This window comes from Amblyomma mixtum, chromosome 3 (genome assembly GCF_055824585.1).
Source record: "Amblyomma mixtum isolate Tamu chromosome 3, ASM5582458v1, whole genome shotgun sequence".
NCBI classification, from domain to species: Eukaryota; Metazoa; Arthropoda; class Arachnida; order Ixodida; family Ixodidae; genus Amblyomma; species Amblyomma mixtum.
Genome location: NC_143014.1, coordinates 73,408,180 through 73,421,277, shown reverse-complemented (window position 1 = coordinate 73,421,277; position 13,098 = coordinate 73,408,180). Strand labels below are relative to the sequence as shown.

Genomic DNA, 13,098 nt, shown 5'->3' with positions numbered 1-13,098 from the left:
AGCAGATATTTGTTCATTTTCCCACCAAGAGATCTTTCATACATGCATGCAAAAAGAGTTCGCAGACAACCTTTATGCCAGCATTGCGAAGAAGCTCTAGAGTGGGCCTGACTTTATCCTGGAGTTTGTCTTCCACACCCGTCAGGCAGAGTAGCTCAAGGTCTCGCTCCAGTGTTTCAATGACTGCTGTTGTTCGAGCACTCCTGTCTTGAATAGATACCTTGGCTTGATTGTAACGGGCCTAAAAGAGAAGCACAAGTAATTAAATAAAACACATTAGGCTCTTGACAATGATTCAGGAGTAGCGTGAGGTAAGTTAAGTCACATTTGTTATAAAGTCGAACCTCGTTACAGCGAAAAGGTAAAAATCATAAAATAGTTCCGATATAGACAAATTTCGTAATATAAAATTTTGTCAAAAGCGCATGCAAGAGGAATGCAGTTTAGTCTGTGTATAGACAACAACTCAGGCAATCCTTATTAAAGAAATGGGGAGACTTTTTCTAAAGTTCCAGCACCGTTTCGAATGCGTTCGCAGCGATTCTGAAGGCCGCAAAGAAACCGAGCACCAGATAGGTTGGCTTTCCTGCACAGCACTACCAGCACGCAATGACGGCAGGCTAAGCGCTAGCTAGGGCGGCTTCCTCACATACAGCCATGGTGTGTGCAAAATGGTACGTCAGAGCGAAAGCTGCCGCCAGTTTCACTACCTCCATGACATCCAACCTAAGAGCAAGACGATCCCTGCAAGGCTACAACCGTTCATGCCGCTGCCTTCGGGGTGCTGTCAATGGGTGCGAGATGGATGAATGTATGCTGACCACCTGGCTAACCAACGCTCTACGTCACTACGTCTTCTGTAAACCAGTTGGCGAGTCCGAGATGAAAGCCTGAATATCAGCATGAATGCTAGCCGCATCACCACCAGTCACTCGTGTAGTGCGGCAAAGCCTGCCAACCAAGCAGGCACCGCTTGACGCTGGAGAGTTCAATATAACTGTTTTAAGGCCAACCATGTTCAGTATATAAAGTAAAATATACATGGACAAAAAATATTTAGGAAGAGTTCGATACTGCCAATAATTTGTAAACATGCGTTCATCATATCAAGGTTTAACTACCCATTGAGACTTCAACCACCCCATGGAAAGAGGGAAATGGACACTGGTAAATGAACTGATCCACCAAGGAAGGCGTAATATTAAGCACACCACAAAGAAAGACCAAGAAGTCTGCACTCCATGAAGCAATGATTACAAGTAGCAGGGAAGTATTCTGCAGCTATCTCCCACTGCCATAAAAACCTCAACTAAGAGCGTTACTACTTATGAACACAGCATGATAGCAATGGTGGCGAGAAAAGCAGCATAAGTTCGTGAATATCACCATAAAGTGATCTACTGAATGTGAAAGAGAGGTATGCCACAGCATCATGCTGCACTCTTTTATAATGACTGGTTTAGTTAGTTTGGTTTATTGGGGTTTAACGTCCCAAAGCGACTCAGGCTACGAGAGACGCCGTAGTGAAGGGCTCCGGAAATTTCGACCACCTGGGGTTCTTTAACGCGCACTGACATCGCACAGTACAAGGGCCTCTAGAATTTTGCCTCCATCGAAATTCAGCCACCGCGGCCGGGATGGAACCTGCGTCTTTCGGGTCAGCAGCCGAGCGCCGTAACTAGAGATGTGAAGGCCTGAAAAAAACACTGCAATTTTGGAAAAAAAACGTTTTTTTCCCGTTTTTTTCAGGCGAGAAAAAATGGAAAGAAACATCAAAAATTTCACAATGCAATTTCAAGGTTTTACGATTGCTTGCTTTTAGTTTAGGTTTTTGTTTTTGCTTTGAAAACCATTACAGCCTGCATTGTTGAACCACTGGAGAGAAGTCGTCGTTGCCAGTGCCACGTAGTGCTTTTAAAAGGTTCGTGCTACGAGTATGCGGGTTGAAGGCCAGGTCACCTATAAGATCCTGGCTTAACTTAAAAACACACTAATACTTGAACTCACGGCTGAAGTAGAACAAAATGGCTGCAAATTCTACAGCGCTACACACATGGCATAACTAACATACGCTGCTGTGCACGTAAGCGGTTTTAGCCAAATACAAGCCTATATTCTTGATTTCCAACGTAGCAGAGTACAGGACATCCGCAGAAATTTGGTCCAGGACAGGGGTCTTCAGCGAAGCACGTGACCCCATCTACCTGGTGGCAAGGTCTTTGCACCAACCAGCCGTTAACTCGTCTGGCTTGCCGACTACTGCAGATACCAGCATCATCCGCCAGCTGCGAACGAAAGTGGTCCCGTTTCGGAAACGTCCATACAAGGATTCGCAACAGGCTTTTAAGGGAACGCGTTCGAAAGCTTGTGAATGTGCAGTCGAACCTAGCTGTGGACACAGCTTCAATCCATGCTGCTGCGCGTAGTTCCGCATGTTCCCTTTCTCGGTGCAATAGAACAAGAAGTTCGTTCCACAAATATGATCTTTATATATCCATATTCGCCTGCAGTGCAAATCATTATTTATCTTCTCGGTGCAATAGAACAAGAAGTTCGTTTCACAATATGGCATCTATAACTGCATATTCGACTGAACTTCGGAGCATTATTATTGATTATTGTGCTGTTGCAAGTAAATCTGTTTCTGTCACGTTTTTCAATATTTCAATTTTTCATGAAAAAGCCCTGAAAAAAAAAAAGTTTTTTTTCATGCCATTCAAAATTTCTTGAAATTTTACATCTCTATCTAACCACTGAGCCACCGCGGTGGGTCTTCTATAATGACTGGCCACACTCACAGTAGGATGCGAAATTAGATTACCTCTTTCCTTCAGCTCTTTCACATTACATGGTTATCTGCAAAACAGCTATCACAACACCAGCAAGGCTGGAGATTATCTGTGCATTGTAGCTATACTCTAACACCCAGCAGCATGGTGTATGTGATATGTTACAAGTATGAGCCATAACTGACAACGAAAAAAAAATTTCAAGCAGAAAAGACGCAAACGCAAGCTACAAACTAGGAACGAAACAGACATTACCTAGATGACACAGATAAGGTATAAACAGCTTGCAATGAAACTGGCGGAAGACAGCAGAATGTGGACCTGTAGCCTATCATGCGAGCTCCAGAAGCTTAGATGTGTGGCACCACCGTGAGCACCGCAACTCATGCGTAGCCCTATATATGAGACCAGCTCCCCTTCCCTGCCACCACCCTGGCTGCACAAGGTTTGGTTATGGTTTATGGGGTTTAACAAGTGTCAAAGCTACTCAGGCTAGGAGGGATGCCGACGTGGAGGGCTCTGGATAACTTCGGCCACCTGGGGCTCTTTAACGTGCACTGACATCGCACAATATACGGGCCTCTAGCATTTCGCCTCCACAGAAATATGACTGTCTTGGCCAGGATGTATGGCTGCTTAAGTAAGCAAAGGAGCAAAAAACAGTGGCAGTGTTAAACATACCTCAAATTCAAGGTACTGTTCCTCAGTGAGATTCTTTTTTGCGACAACAAGGGTCCGCAATCCTTCTCGTGCCATGTTGCCACACTGAAAAAGATGTTTGCACATCAAAACTAGACACTCGTGATATATAATGCAACAAAAATTTATGCTCAAACAATCTAGCAGTCCTAAGCGGCTCAGCTTACCTCTTCATCCAGCCAGTCATTATACTGAACAATGCCACTCATAACAGTGTCAGCACCCTTCATGAAGAAGAATATCTCGCCAGTGCCTTCATCCTGCAGATAATGCCCCAAAGTGAATGAACATGAGGACCTTGACCGCTTTTGAAGTCTGAAACTACTTCAAGGCGCTTCCGTTGACTTAACGGCCCCTAAAAATGACTTTTGTCAGCTGTTTACGCTTGCAATAGATCCGAAAATTTTGTCAATGCAACAGTGGCCAAGAAGCAAATATAGCCCTCGCTTTTACGGCTCTTATTGCTCCAAGTTGTAATTACTATAACATTGCACAGCAACTCAAGCAGACATTCAAATAAAGCTGCACAAGCGAAAAGGCAGAACATAAACAATTTCAATAATACCAAACATCTAATAATAATGCCAATGGTAACTTCTCAGTATGAGGGACTATGGTTTTGATGGTTTTAAATTTGCACTGAAGAGGAATCTGAACTCGCTTTTTTTGCACCGGGAACTCGATCTACACGTTCCGAGCATTCTTAGAAACTTCGAATTATTGTCCTGTGTGGCCGATTTCCCTAATTTAAGTCAGATTGATGTCCGGCTGCCGCCTTTTTTTTTTTAAATTCTCCGCAGGCGGTGGGAGGAGTCGACAACACATGGAGTGCCTTTCAGGCAGTCGCGTGGCGGCTTTGCTTTCGCTTGTCTTTTGTTTTTTAGGTTTCCTGAATAAATAGATCTAGTCAGAGACTACATAGCTGCAAATTAGGCCCACGGAAATAAAAATATGCGTGGACTCTTTGCTTTCGCCAATCCCTACGTATCACTCGCTGATGGCAGAGCGGCAAGCCGCCACGGGACTGGTTGAAAGGTTGGTCGACTCCTCCCACCATCTGCAGGGAATTAAAAAAAAAAAAAGCAGGACCTGGGACGTTTAATCAGATTTAAATTAGGGAAATCGGCCGCACAGGGCAAATTTGAAGTTTCTAAGTACGCTCGGAACGTGTAAATTGAGTTCCAGCGGTAAAAATACGAGTTCAAATTCCTCTTCAGTGCACCTTCAAGCACTTGAGTACAGTATTTCTGCTTGAACATGTATTAATCCATATATGCCGAAACTTCAGAAATTTAAAAAGATTGAAATATGTTTTTATATAAGATGTTTCATTTCAGAATTCAGAACCATTCTTTCATTGGTGGAAATATTTTTCTCAACACTGACTTTTGAACTGTCCTACAATGTAGGCAAATTCGCTATCTGCTACGTGTGGTAAAGCTTCAAACATTTGACATCGACTTTGAAATCACATTTCTCATCACGTAGGATGGTTTTCTAGGTACAATGCGCAAAGGTTATTTGTTTTTCTTGAAGAATCGCAATGCAGTTGGTAGGGTCGAATCTGAAAATGCCATCCAGAGAAGACTGGCTGATCTTTCTGAATGTACACACTACAACCCTTGCACAAGGAAAGTTTAGAGCCTCTTGAACCCATGCCTGTGGGCGCAAGCTTTTACTAGATAAACTTTTAGAGTTGCAGCACAAAAAAGTGGCATCCTACATATAGGATGCTAGGCATACATGGGTCAATGGCTTGATTATAGGCCAATCACTTGTCACAAAAGTTAAAATATGATGAACAAACGCTACGTACTAGGCTCTGCAATTTGCACACATGGCGTAAATACTATGAGGAAAATTGTTACAAACCTTTACGACTATACCCATGCGCTTTCGCTCTGAAGTGAATGGAAAAGTCTGCAATATGGTGTAATGCAAGATATTCCCATGTGGAGTGCGTAGCTTCAGTGAGTTCAGATCCCTGAAGACAAGCTCAAGGCCAACACTCTCAGTCCATGTCACTAATGCCACCTGTAATAAATGAAGTAAACTTCGCCAACCTACTCATGCAAATTTCGTAACATCTATTACTGCTTTCCTCTTCCTATTGCATATGATTTTATCTGCCATTTCTCAGAGCTCACTCGCGAAAACCACTAGGATGATCGTACACTGACACTACGCTCACCTTCAGCTTTATCCTGAAAGGGCAGTTTTAAATACAGAGGCTGGAGCAATGCTAAAGGCATGTTTATACTCCGACGTCCTCGGCACGTGGGCGAGTGCTGGTGGTGGTCAGTCACGTCAGGTTGGTCACGCCGCGCCAGGCGCAAATCTGGCCCTCCTACAGTCCAACCGCTCTGACGCGGCACAACAGGTGCGCCTGGAGAAACGCACGTGCAGTATGTTTGATGCGCCATCTGTCGTAGATGTGCAAAGCAGCACAGCTCCAACAAGAGCAGTAACCAGTCTGGTCGGGCCGGCAGCGGCTGGCGCACTTGGCACGAAATAGAGAGCTGCTCCAAGTCTCCACCACTACAGTCAGAGTGCGCCGAAGCCGCCATACATGTCGGCAGTCAAGCGCCGTTGGAGTGTAGAGGGTCTCATTTTGGCCAACATTACGTCGCCATGCCGGGCACGCGCACAACACGTCGGAGTATAAACGCACCTTAAATGAAAGTGACAGTTCACTGTCTCATCAGAAGTTGTGCCATCAAGTTCAGAGAAAGCTAGATGCAGAGAAGCTACATTTTAGACAAGTGTGACCTACTTTGCAGAATAATAACAGTAATTGGTTATTCGGAAAGAAAGGTTAAGACAAAAAGTAAGCTGGGAAGGTAAGTTATACTGTAAAAGACTGTTTCCTTTACCAGCTGCATTAACAATTTCATTCTACGCTGAAACCTCAAACATTTTTCACAGACACTAGATATTGCGAGAGGGCCGGAATGAAGTTTCTGGAGAAGCAGGCTACCAATTACACAATTACATAACTACAGATTACTTTTCTCACTGGTCTCGCAAAGCCTCACAAATTCAACATTACTGGCATGTTCAAGCAATCATAATGAACCCTTTTAAACACAGCTGCACTGAATGTGAATAAGAAGGCATGGAGAAAAAGCAGAACCAAGCTTATGAAAAACTGAAAAGCCAGCATCATGTGCATGTAGTATGGCTTGCAGAGGTGAACACTAATCTGGAGGTCCATGAAGATGACTAAAACTGGCTGCACTTAAGCAACTGTTGTATAGATGCATCAGTAAATAGGCACTTCAGATAACTGTTGAATCTTACTTTTACAATAGCCATAATAACCCTATTTTAATGAGCACCCAATTTATAACATGTACCTGTTCGTGGTGTTTCGGCTTTATATCCGATTGGAACACGCATGCCATTTCGAGGTTCGATTTTCATGAAAAAAAGTACACTAGTATAGAGTAAATACTATACTGTAACGACTTTCAATACATTAATTTCACTGCAATTACGTCACCCAAAAGTTAGGAGCTCCACATTAGTCTTTCTTTTCTGTAGACCAGTGCCGAAGGATACACAGTGCCTGAATACTCGCATTTCAGCTCCATGGTGCCGTAAAAGCAATGAGTGCCATAGCATCCTGTCTTGATCACTAAGAGAACTATCACAGTCATTAGCACAGTCAAGTAATACCTTAAACTAAACGGCAACATTAGAGGGAGGAAAAGAGCACAAGGCCTGCACCTCATCAGGACTAGATGCCTGGTAGGTAGGTGGCTTCTGGTACAGTTCTGCCAGGGCCTGCTCATCAGCATCAGCAGGGCCCTCATAGACTGGTGTCACATTATGGCAGAGAGCAACAGCCCGGACAGCCTCCTGCACACGGGTGGCCATGTTGCGGCGCACACGGCCCCCCTGGGAAGCCCCAGCTGCACCAGGTGCCACTGGAGTCGCCCCAGGGGTGTATGCAGACTTCAGGTGGTTCTTCACTTCCACAAAGGACTCAGAACTGTAGGACACTGAGCCAAGGTGAAGCTTCTTCAGCACCTGAGGGTAACCACACAGTAAAAGCAGCACTTTAAAAGCAGCAACAAGATGTCACAGGCAGTAGATTCAACAAGCTAAACAAGAAACAAAAGCTCAAAGACCACGACAGCAATAGCCAGATGGCTCCAACCTAACTGCAGGCAATTCACTACTATGAGTTCAGCCTGGCACATGCCAAGTCTTCAGAGCTCGCTAGCTTTCTAACGGTACTGCTCAGTGAGCTCTGTAATCAACATTTGCAACCATCATGGCCGCACCCAATCCGACGTCACCTACTCACAATCATGCTTAGTAGCAAAGGTACGAACCATTTCATTCTGAGTTAGTGTGCCTGTCTTGTCGCTGAACAGGTAGACCACACGGCCCATTTCTTCAGGAATTGTGGTAGAACGCACAACTGTTCCAGGTATATCCTTGTCCTGCTGAATCATCCATGAGTACACCATTTTCCCCATGTCCAAAGTTACGCGAAGGCTGTAAACCAGGAAGTTAGTGTGTTAGAAAAACCTAGCCTGGTCTTCAGGCTTCGTCTGTTTTGTCAATACATACCTTATTGGGACGATGTAAGAGAAAAGAAGGATGAAGCGCAAAAAGTAACGATACCATGGACCATCAAATCCCTAAAAGAAAGAAAGCAAAAGCACATGCTGACAGTCACATCGCAGTGTTTACAGCACATTATGCACTGCACCATCTCAGATTTGAAGTCTGTGACCAAAGCGAACACTGTACCGTGCTGCCTCAATACCAGTTGCTGCTTCCAGCTAAATAAGCAGTGCAATTCTCTTCCCCTATGTATCAGTATCCATGTGACTGTAAGCTCAAAGCCTTAGCATTTAACGTTTTCAGTGCACTTTAAAGAACCACAGGTAGCCAAAATTTCCAGAGCCCTTGACTACAGCGTCTCCATAGCCTGAGTCACTTTAGGACGTTAAACCCCATAAACCAAACCAACCTTCACATTTAATATAATAAATGTAAATTATTAACTGCGGCCAACTTAATACTCGCATTTTTTTGCTGAAAAGCGAGGAAACAAGTTTTCTCCTCCCAGACAACCCAATTGAAGAAAGCATCTTAACTGAAAATCGATCACACTCAACACAGCGTCAACATTAAGCCTGCTGTCGAAAGAGGAAGCAGCAGGCCTCATACAGGAACACCGTGGCATATCACACAATGGCATTTACATAAATGTGTAATCAGACAAATCCACAAACAAATTAAAGTCCGAGCAGCATTCACTCTTCTTTGCACCTGTGTTCATGAATACTCAAGCCTTGAAGGTGGGTTAGAGAAGCTGACAACCAGCTAGTGAAGCGATCTACTTCGTGGTCACAACGGCCTCAAAGGCAATATTATCCAATCTGTCCACTATGAGTTATAAAACCTGCCCCCCATATAGAAAAGTGTATGCAGTGTCGAAACTTGTCCTTGTTAATTTCTGGGTTGTTAAAGGTGCCTTGAAGACAAAAATCACACATTCACCTTCCTGCAACCCGACCAGTTTACAACGAGCTGGTTTTGGCTTCTGCAATCGTTTTAACAACTGCCTGCATTCTCAGTGCTAAATATGTTCGGGAGAACAATGCACCATGCTTTCACAATTGCTCATATTCTAAGATGTTTCCCTGCTCAGGCAAGAACTTCCAAATGGGACCCACTGGTCTAATAAAATAATTAGCCAAATCACATTAATTTGCAGTCAGTTGGTACTACCAGAATTCAGCAGAAATTAACTACTACCAGTTGTCAATGGCCTAAAAAAGTGGTTCTACTCATCAGCTGTTTTCAACCGAGTATAAACTTACCTTCACAAGGATCATGACCAATGCCAGGCCAACAACAGCAGCCACACATACTTTAGTCAGCTGGTTAATCTCCAAATCAAGAAGTCCAACCTGTGAATTAAAAAGTCATGCAAAACATCAAACTGAAGGTTAGCACATAAACGAAGTTACCAATGTTTCTATAAACCAGTCAGAAGCATCCACAAATGACTAACCTTGCTTCGTGCTTCAGAGTTGTTCATGACACTTCTTGTTTCCCGGCCTGTGTAAATAACAATGCCAATAGCTGTCCCAGAGGCAACAACTGTGTTGGCCCACAGTGTGTTCTCAATGTTCAAAGGATCTTCAGCACCATCACCGTCATGCTAGACAAAGCAAAAAGTATTCATACCCATTTATTTGCCCCCTTACTAGCTGCTATTCTGAATGTCAAATAGCATTACACACTGAATAAATAAAAGCAGGTAAAACAAAAAAGTCCTTAACTTATAATCACATCTGATACAGCCCTGAAGCCACAAAATCCCCATCAAAAACCTTGCTAGCATGCGAAAGTAGCTGAAATCTTGTGCACCAACTACACAAACACATCACAAAACCTTTTAAAAGTGATAGCAATGCTTACGCACCCGAGTAAATTTTCCTATAAATGAGTGAATATCCTTCTTGGGCTCTTCTGCATAAACACATGCATCAATTTCCAGCATCTCCTGCAAAGTTTACAAGCAAATAAGAAAAACATCAGTAGCCCATTCAGTTCAGTGTCTTTAGGAAAGATGATATCTGCACAACTCTTGGTGTACCTCCATGGTTGGGAGACGCTGCGTTGTGTCAACAGCAACTCTCAGTTTCCAATCTGTTTCTCCATCAAGCTGATCAGTTCGGATAAAACAGGAGCCGCTTTTTTCTGTTGTTCGCAGCAACACCATATCCGCAGGCACTCTTTGGTTCTGTTAGACAGCAACAAATCAACGCTTCAAATACCCAGAGAAGTGAGCACTGGGGCTCTACAAAGTACAACTCAGCTCATTTAATCTGACCACAATCATAACAAAACAGAAACCTGAGCGAGTTGGTACTGGCCACACATGTTGTGAGCACCAAAGGTTAAAAATGCAGGTGTTGCCTTGATTACTTCTCGTCTTTGTCACAGTGGACTCAGTACATGTGAAAACAAACGAGAAAAGCTGCTCGTGCTTTGGACTCCAGATCACATTGCAGCACACATGCAATGCAATGGACATGGCATCAGCTTCAACATCTATTTTCTATTACTAAGCACATACTACTTTCCCCTTCAGTCGGTCTACGGAGGCAGTGCGGCCGCGTGCGTTCTCTAGCTCAACCGCAGTGCCCCCGCCTCCCTCACACCCTCCCCACCCCACTCGTAGCGGCGTTGCGTGAGCCGCGATTACGAAACGTTTCTCCACGTTTATGGCATCGAGTAACGCTGTTTTCTGTACGCATTTTCAAGGTGATTTCACCTACATTTATTTCTTATTTTGGTTTTCATTCTGCAGTAACCTTTTGAGACTCTTCTCGCGAAAACTGCAAGTAATGAAAACCTGGAAGTAACGAAAAATCTGAATTTTTTCAATTTTGTTATAACCAGGTTTAACCGTAGATGGAAAGGCATCTCTAGTGTAGATAATGTGCTCAGTAAAGACTTAACAAATGCAATAGTTTTTTTTTTCTTAACCTCAAAATGTTCCTTTGACTCTTTCATAGCTACTCGCACAGCAAAGGGTGTCCTTATTCAGAGGGTGTCCCTCATTGACCATAATATTTCCCTTTATACACTTACAAAACACTCCGCACGTCACAACTGTCCACCAAAAGGCAATTCAGTCAAACCTCGATATAACGAACATGGACATTGAATTATTGACTACATATCAAACTCTTTGTAATTATTTTTAACACACGCAATTTATACTTTATATATACAACATGGTTATACATAAAATGGATATATTGAACTCCTCAGCGTCGCGTGCTGCCCATTTGGATGGCAGGCAACAGGCTTCTCCGCACTCCACCAGTGACTGGTGGTGGTGCAGCAAGCATTCATGCCAAGATTCGCACCTTTATCTCGCACTTGCAAACAGCCGCACGAAAGATGCAGCGGTATGTAGGCTTATAGTCTGGCAGTGAGCACGAGTTCACGCCTCTTGCACCCATCAACAGTGCCCCGGAAGTAGAGGCATGGACGGTTGTAGGCGTGCAATAACCATCCTGAACTCACATCGACTGTCACGGAGGTGGTGAAAACGGCGACAGCCTGCGCTCTAACCTAACGCTTTCCACGCGACATGGTTGTAATGCGGGGAAGCTACCCGTTAGGCTCCTGAGGTGCTGTGCAGAGAAGCCAACCTAACTGGCGCTCAAGTTTTTGTGGCCTTCAGAATCGACACAAGCGCCTTCAAAACATAGCTCAAACCTTAGAAAAGGCCTTTCCACTTCTCTAATAAGGATCACCCGAGTTTCCATCCCTCCGACAACTAAATTGTGCCCACTATTGCGGGCATTTCTGACAAACTTTTATATAACGAATTTTGGCCGACTATTCAGAACGAATTCTGACCATTTTACGATTTTTTGCCTGTTCGCTATAACGAGGTTTCACTGCATACTGCAGAGCACAAGCTTACCTTTTCTATTATAATGAGGTCAGAGACACGGATGTCTGAACTAGGGATGCACGTTACACCATTGGCTGTCAGCTTTTGGAACTTTTGAGAATTGACTTCCCTGTCTCGTGCATACCTTCGGCAGTCGTCAATGAACTCTCGTACCAGCGTGACAGTTAACACAAAACCCTATGCAAAAGAAAGAAAGGAAAACAGAGATCACAAATAAATACAGGTCTGCTCTGTTACATCCTTCCATCTGCTCTGTATACAATATACGTGGCGGGTGGACTATACTCACATAATATAAACTGATCTAACTGCAAGAAATACAGCATGGCACTGCTGAACATCAGCAAAACATCCAGTGACCACACCTAGACATCAGATTTTTGTAAACAAATATATCCCTCTAATGCCCAGGCACTGAAAATGTCAGACCAAAGTGATGAATCTCCGGGGTTTCATCATTAATGGTGGCTAGAATATTTATCAAAAAAATAATGACTACAGCATAATTAAATTAGGCTGATTTTGATCACTTCAGAATGATAAAACTATGCAAAAATACAAATCCGGATACAGTAATTCAAGAGAGATATTCACAACTGCTCCATCACCTGTAGATGCAGCATGGTGACTACAGAAATTTTCACCTGTTTTGTCAATAGGATTAGCTTTTGCATGATTTTATCTTTCAGCAGGCCTCGTAACTCTCTGGGCAGCTGACACCTTAAAATAAGTACGTCTGAAAAGGCAGTTCCTGCAATTTGACAGGCATAATAGGGGTATACAAAAAGTAAAAAGTAGACATGCACACAACAAATGAATGTAAGCCACGACCCTTGCCTCTGGTTAAAAAAATAAAGTGGAACAAAAATACCATTTAAAGAAATACTGTTAATCAATCGTTTACAAAGCTTACAGAACAGTACCTTGATGCTTAACTACAACAGAGTACAGACAGGAAGAACTATGTAATCACATTACTTTCTCGATGTAAATAGTTGTTAACATTGTGTCTTTTTTTTTTTGATTAACGACCTAGCAGACTTGGACAAGCCAGGCTTATCATGAGCCGACTCATTTCTGAAATGAAAACCAGACACAAAAAGATGTGGTTTGACAACATGGATGGAATGATTGTACATTAGTTGT

General features: G+C 43.4%; 1 protein-coding gene across 11 annotated transcripts in view; it reads right to left on the bottom strand.

Annotated features, from left to right (window-relative positions):
• Positions 1 to 13,098, bottom strand: part of LOC149350599 (putative phospholipid-transporting ATPase IIB) — a 41,688-nt gene that overhangs the window by 14,604 nt on the left and 13,986 nt on the right. For all 11 annotated transcript variants that reach the window (XM_089579642.1, XM_089579638.1, XM_089579647.1 and 8 more), the window contains 12 exons: positions 11,962 to 12,129; positions 10,114 to 10,260; positions 9,940 to 10,020; positions 9,526 to 9,675; positions 9,332 to 9,421; positions 8,070 to 8,140; positions 7,829 to 7,994; positions 7,218 to 7,520; positions 5,361 to 5,522; positions 3,656 to 3,748; positions 3,471 to 3,554; positions 71 to 241 (listed from right to left, as the gene is read on the bottom strand). In XM_089579642.1, the coding sequence (XP_089435768.1) occupies positions 71 to 241; positions 3,471 to 3,554; positions 3,656 to 3,748; positions 5,361 to 5,522; positions 7,218 to 7,520; positions 7,829 to 7,994; positions 8,070 to 8,140; positions 9,332 to 9,421; positions 9,526 to 9,675; positions 9,940 to 10,020; positions 10,114 to 10,260; positions 11,962 to 12,129 (1,686 nt within the window). The remainder of the gene's footprint in view (positions 1 to 70; positions 242 to 3,470; positions 3,555 to 3,655; positions 3,749 to 5,360; positions 5,523 to 7,217; positions 7,521 to 7,828; positions 7,995 to 8,069; positions 8,141 to 9,331; positions 9,422 to 9,525; positions 9,676 to 9,939; positions 10,021 to 10,113; positions 10,261 to 11,961; positions 12,130 to 13,098) is intronic.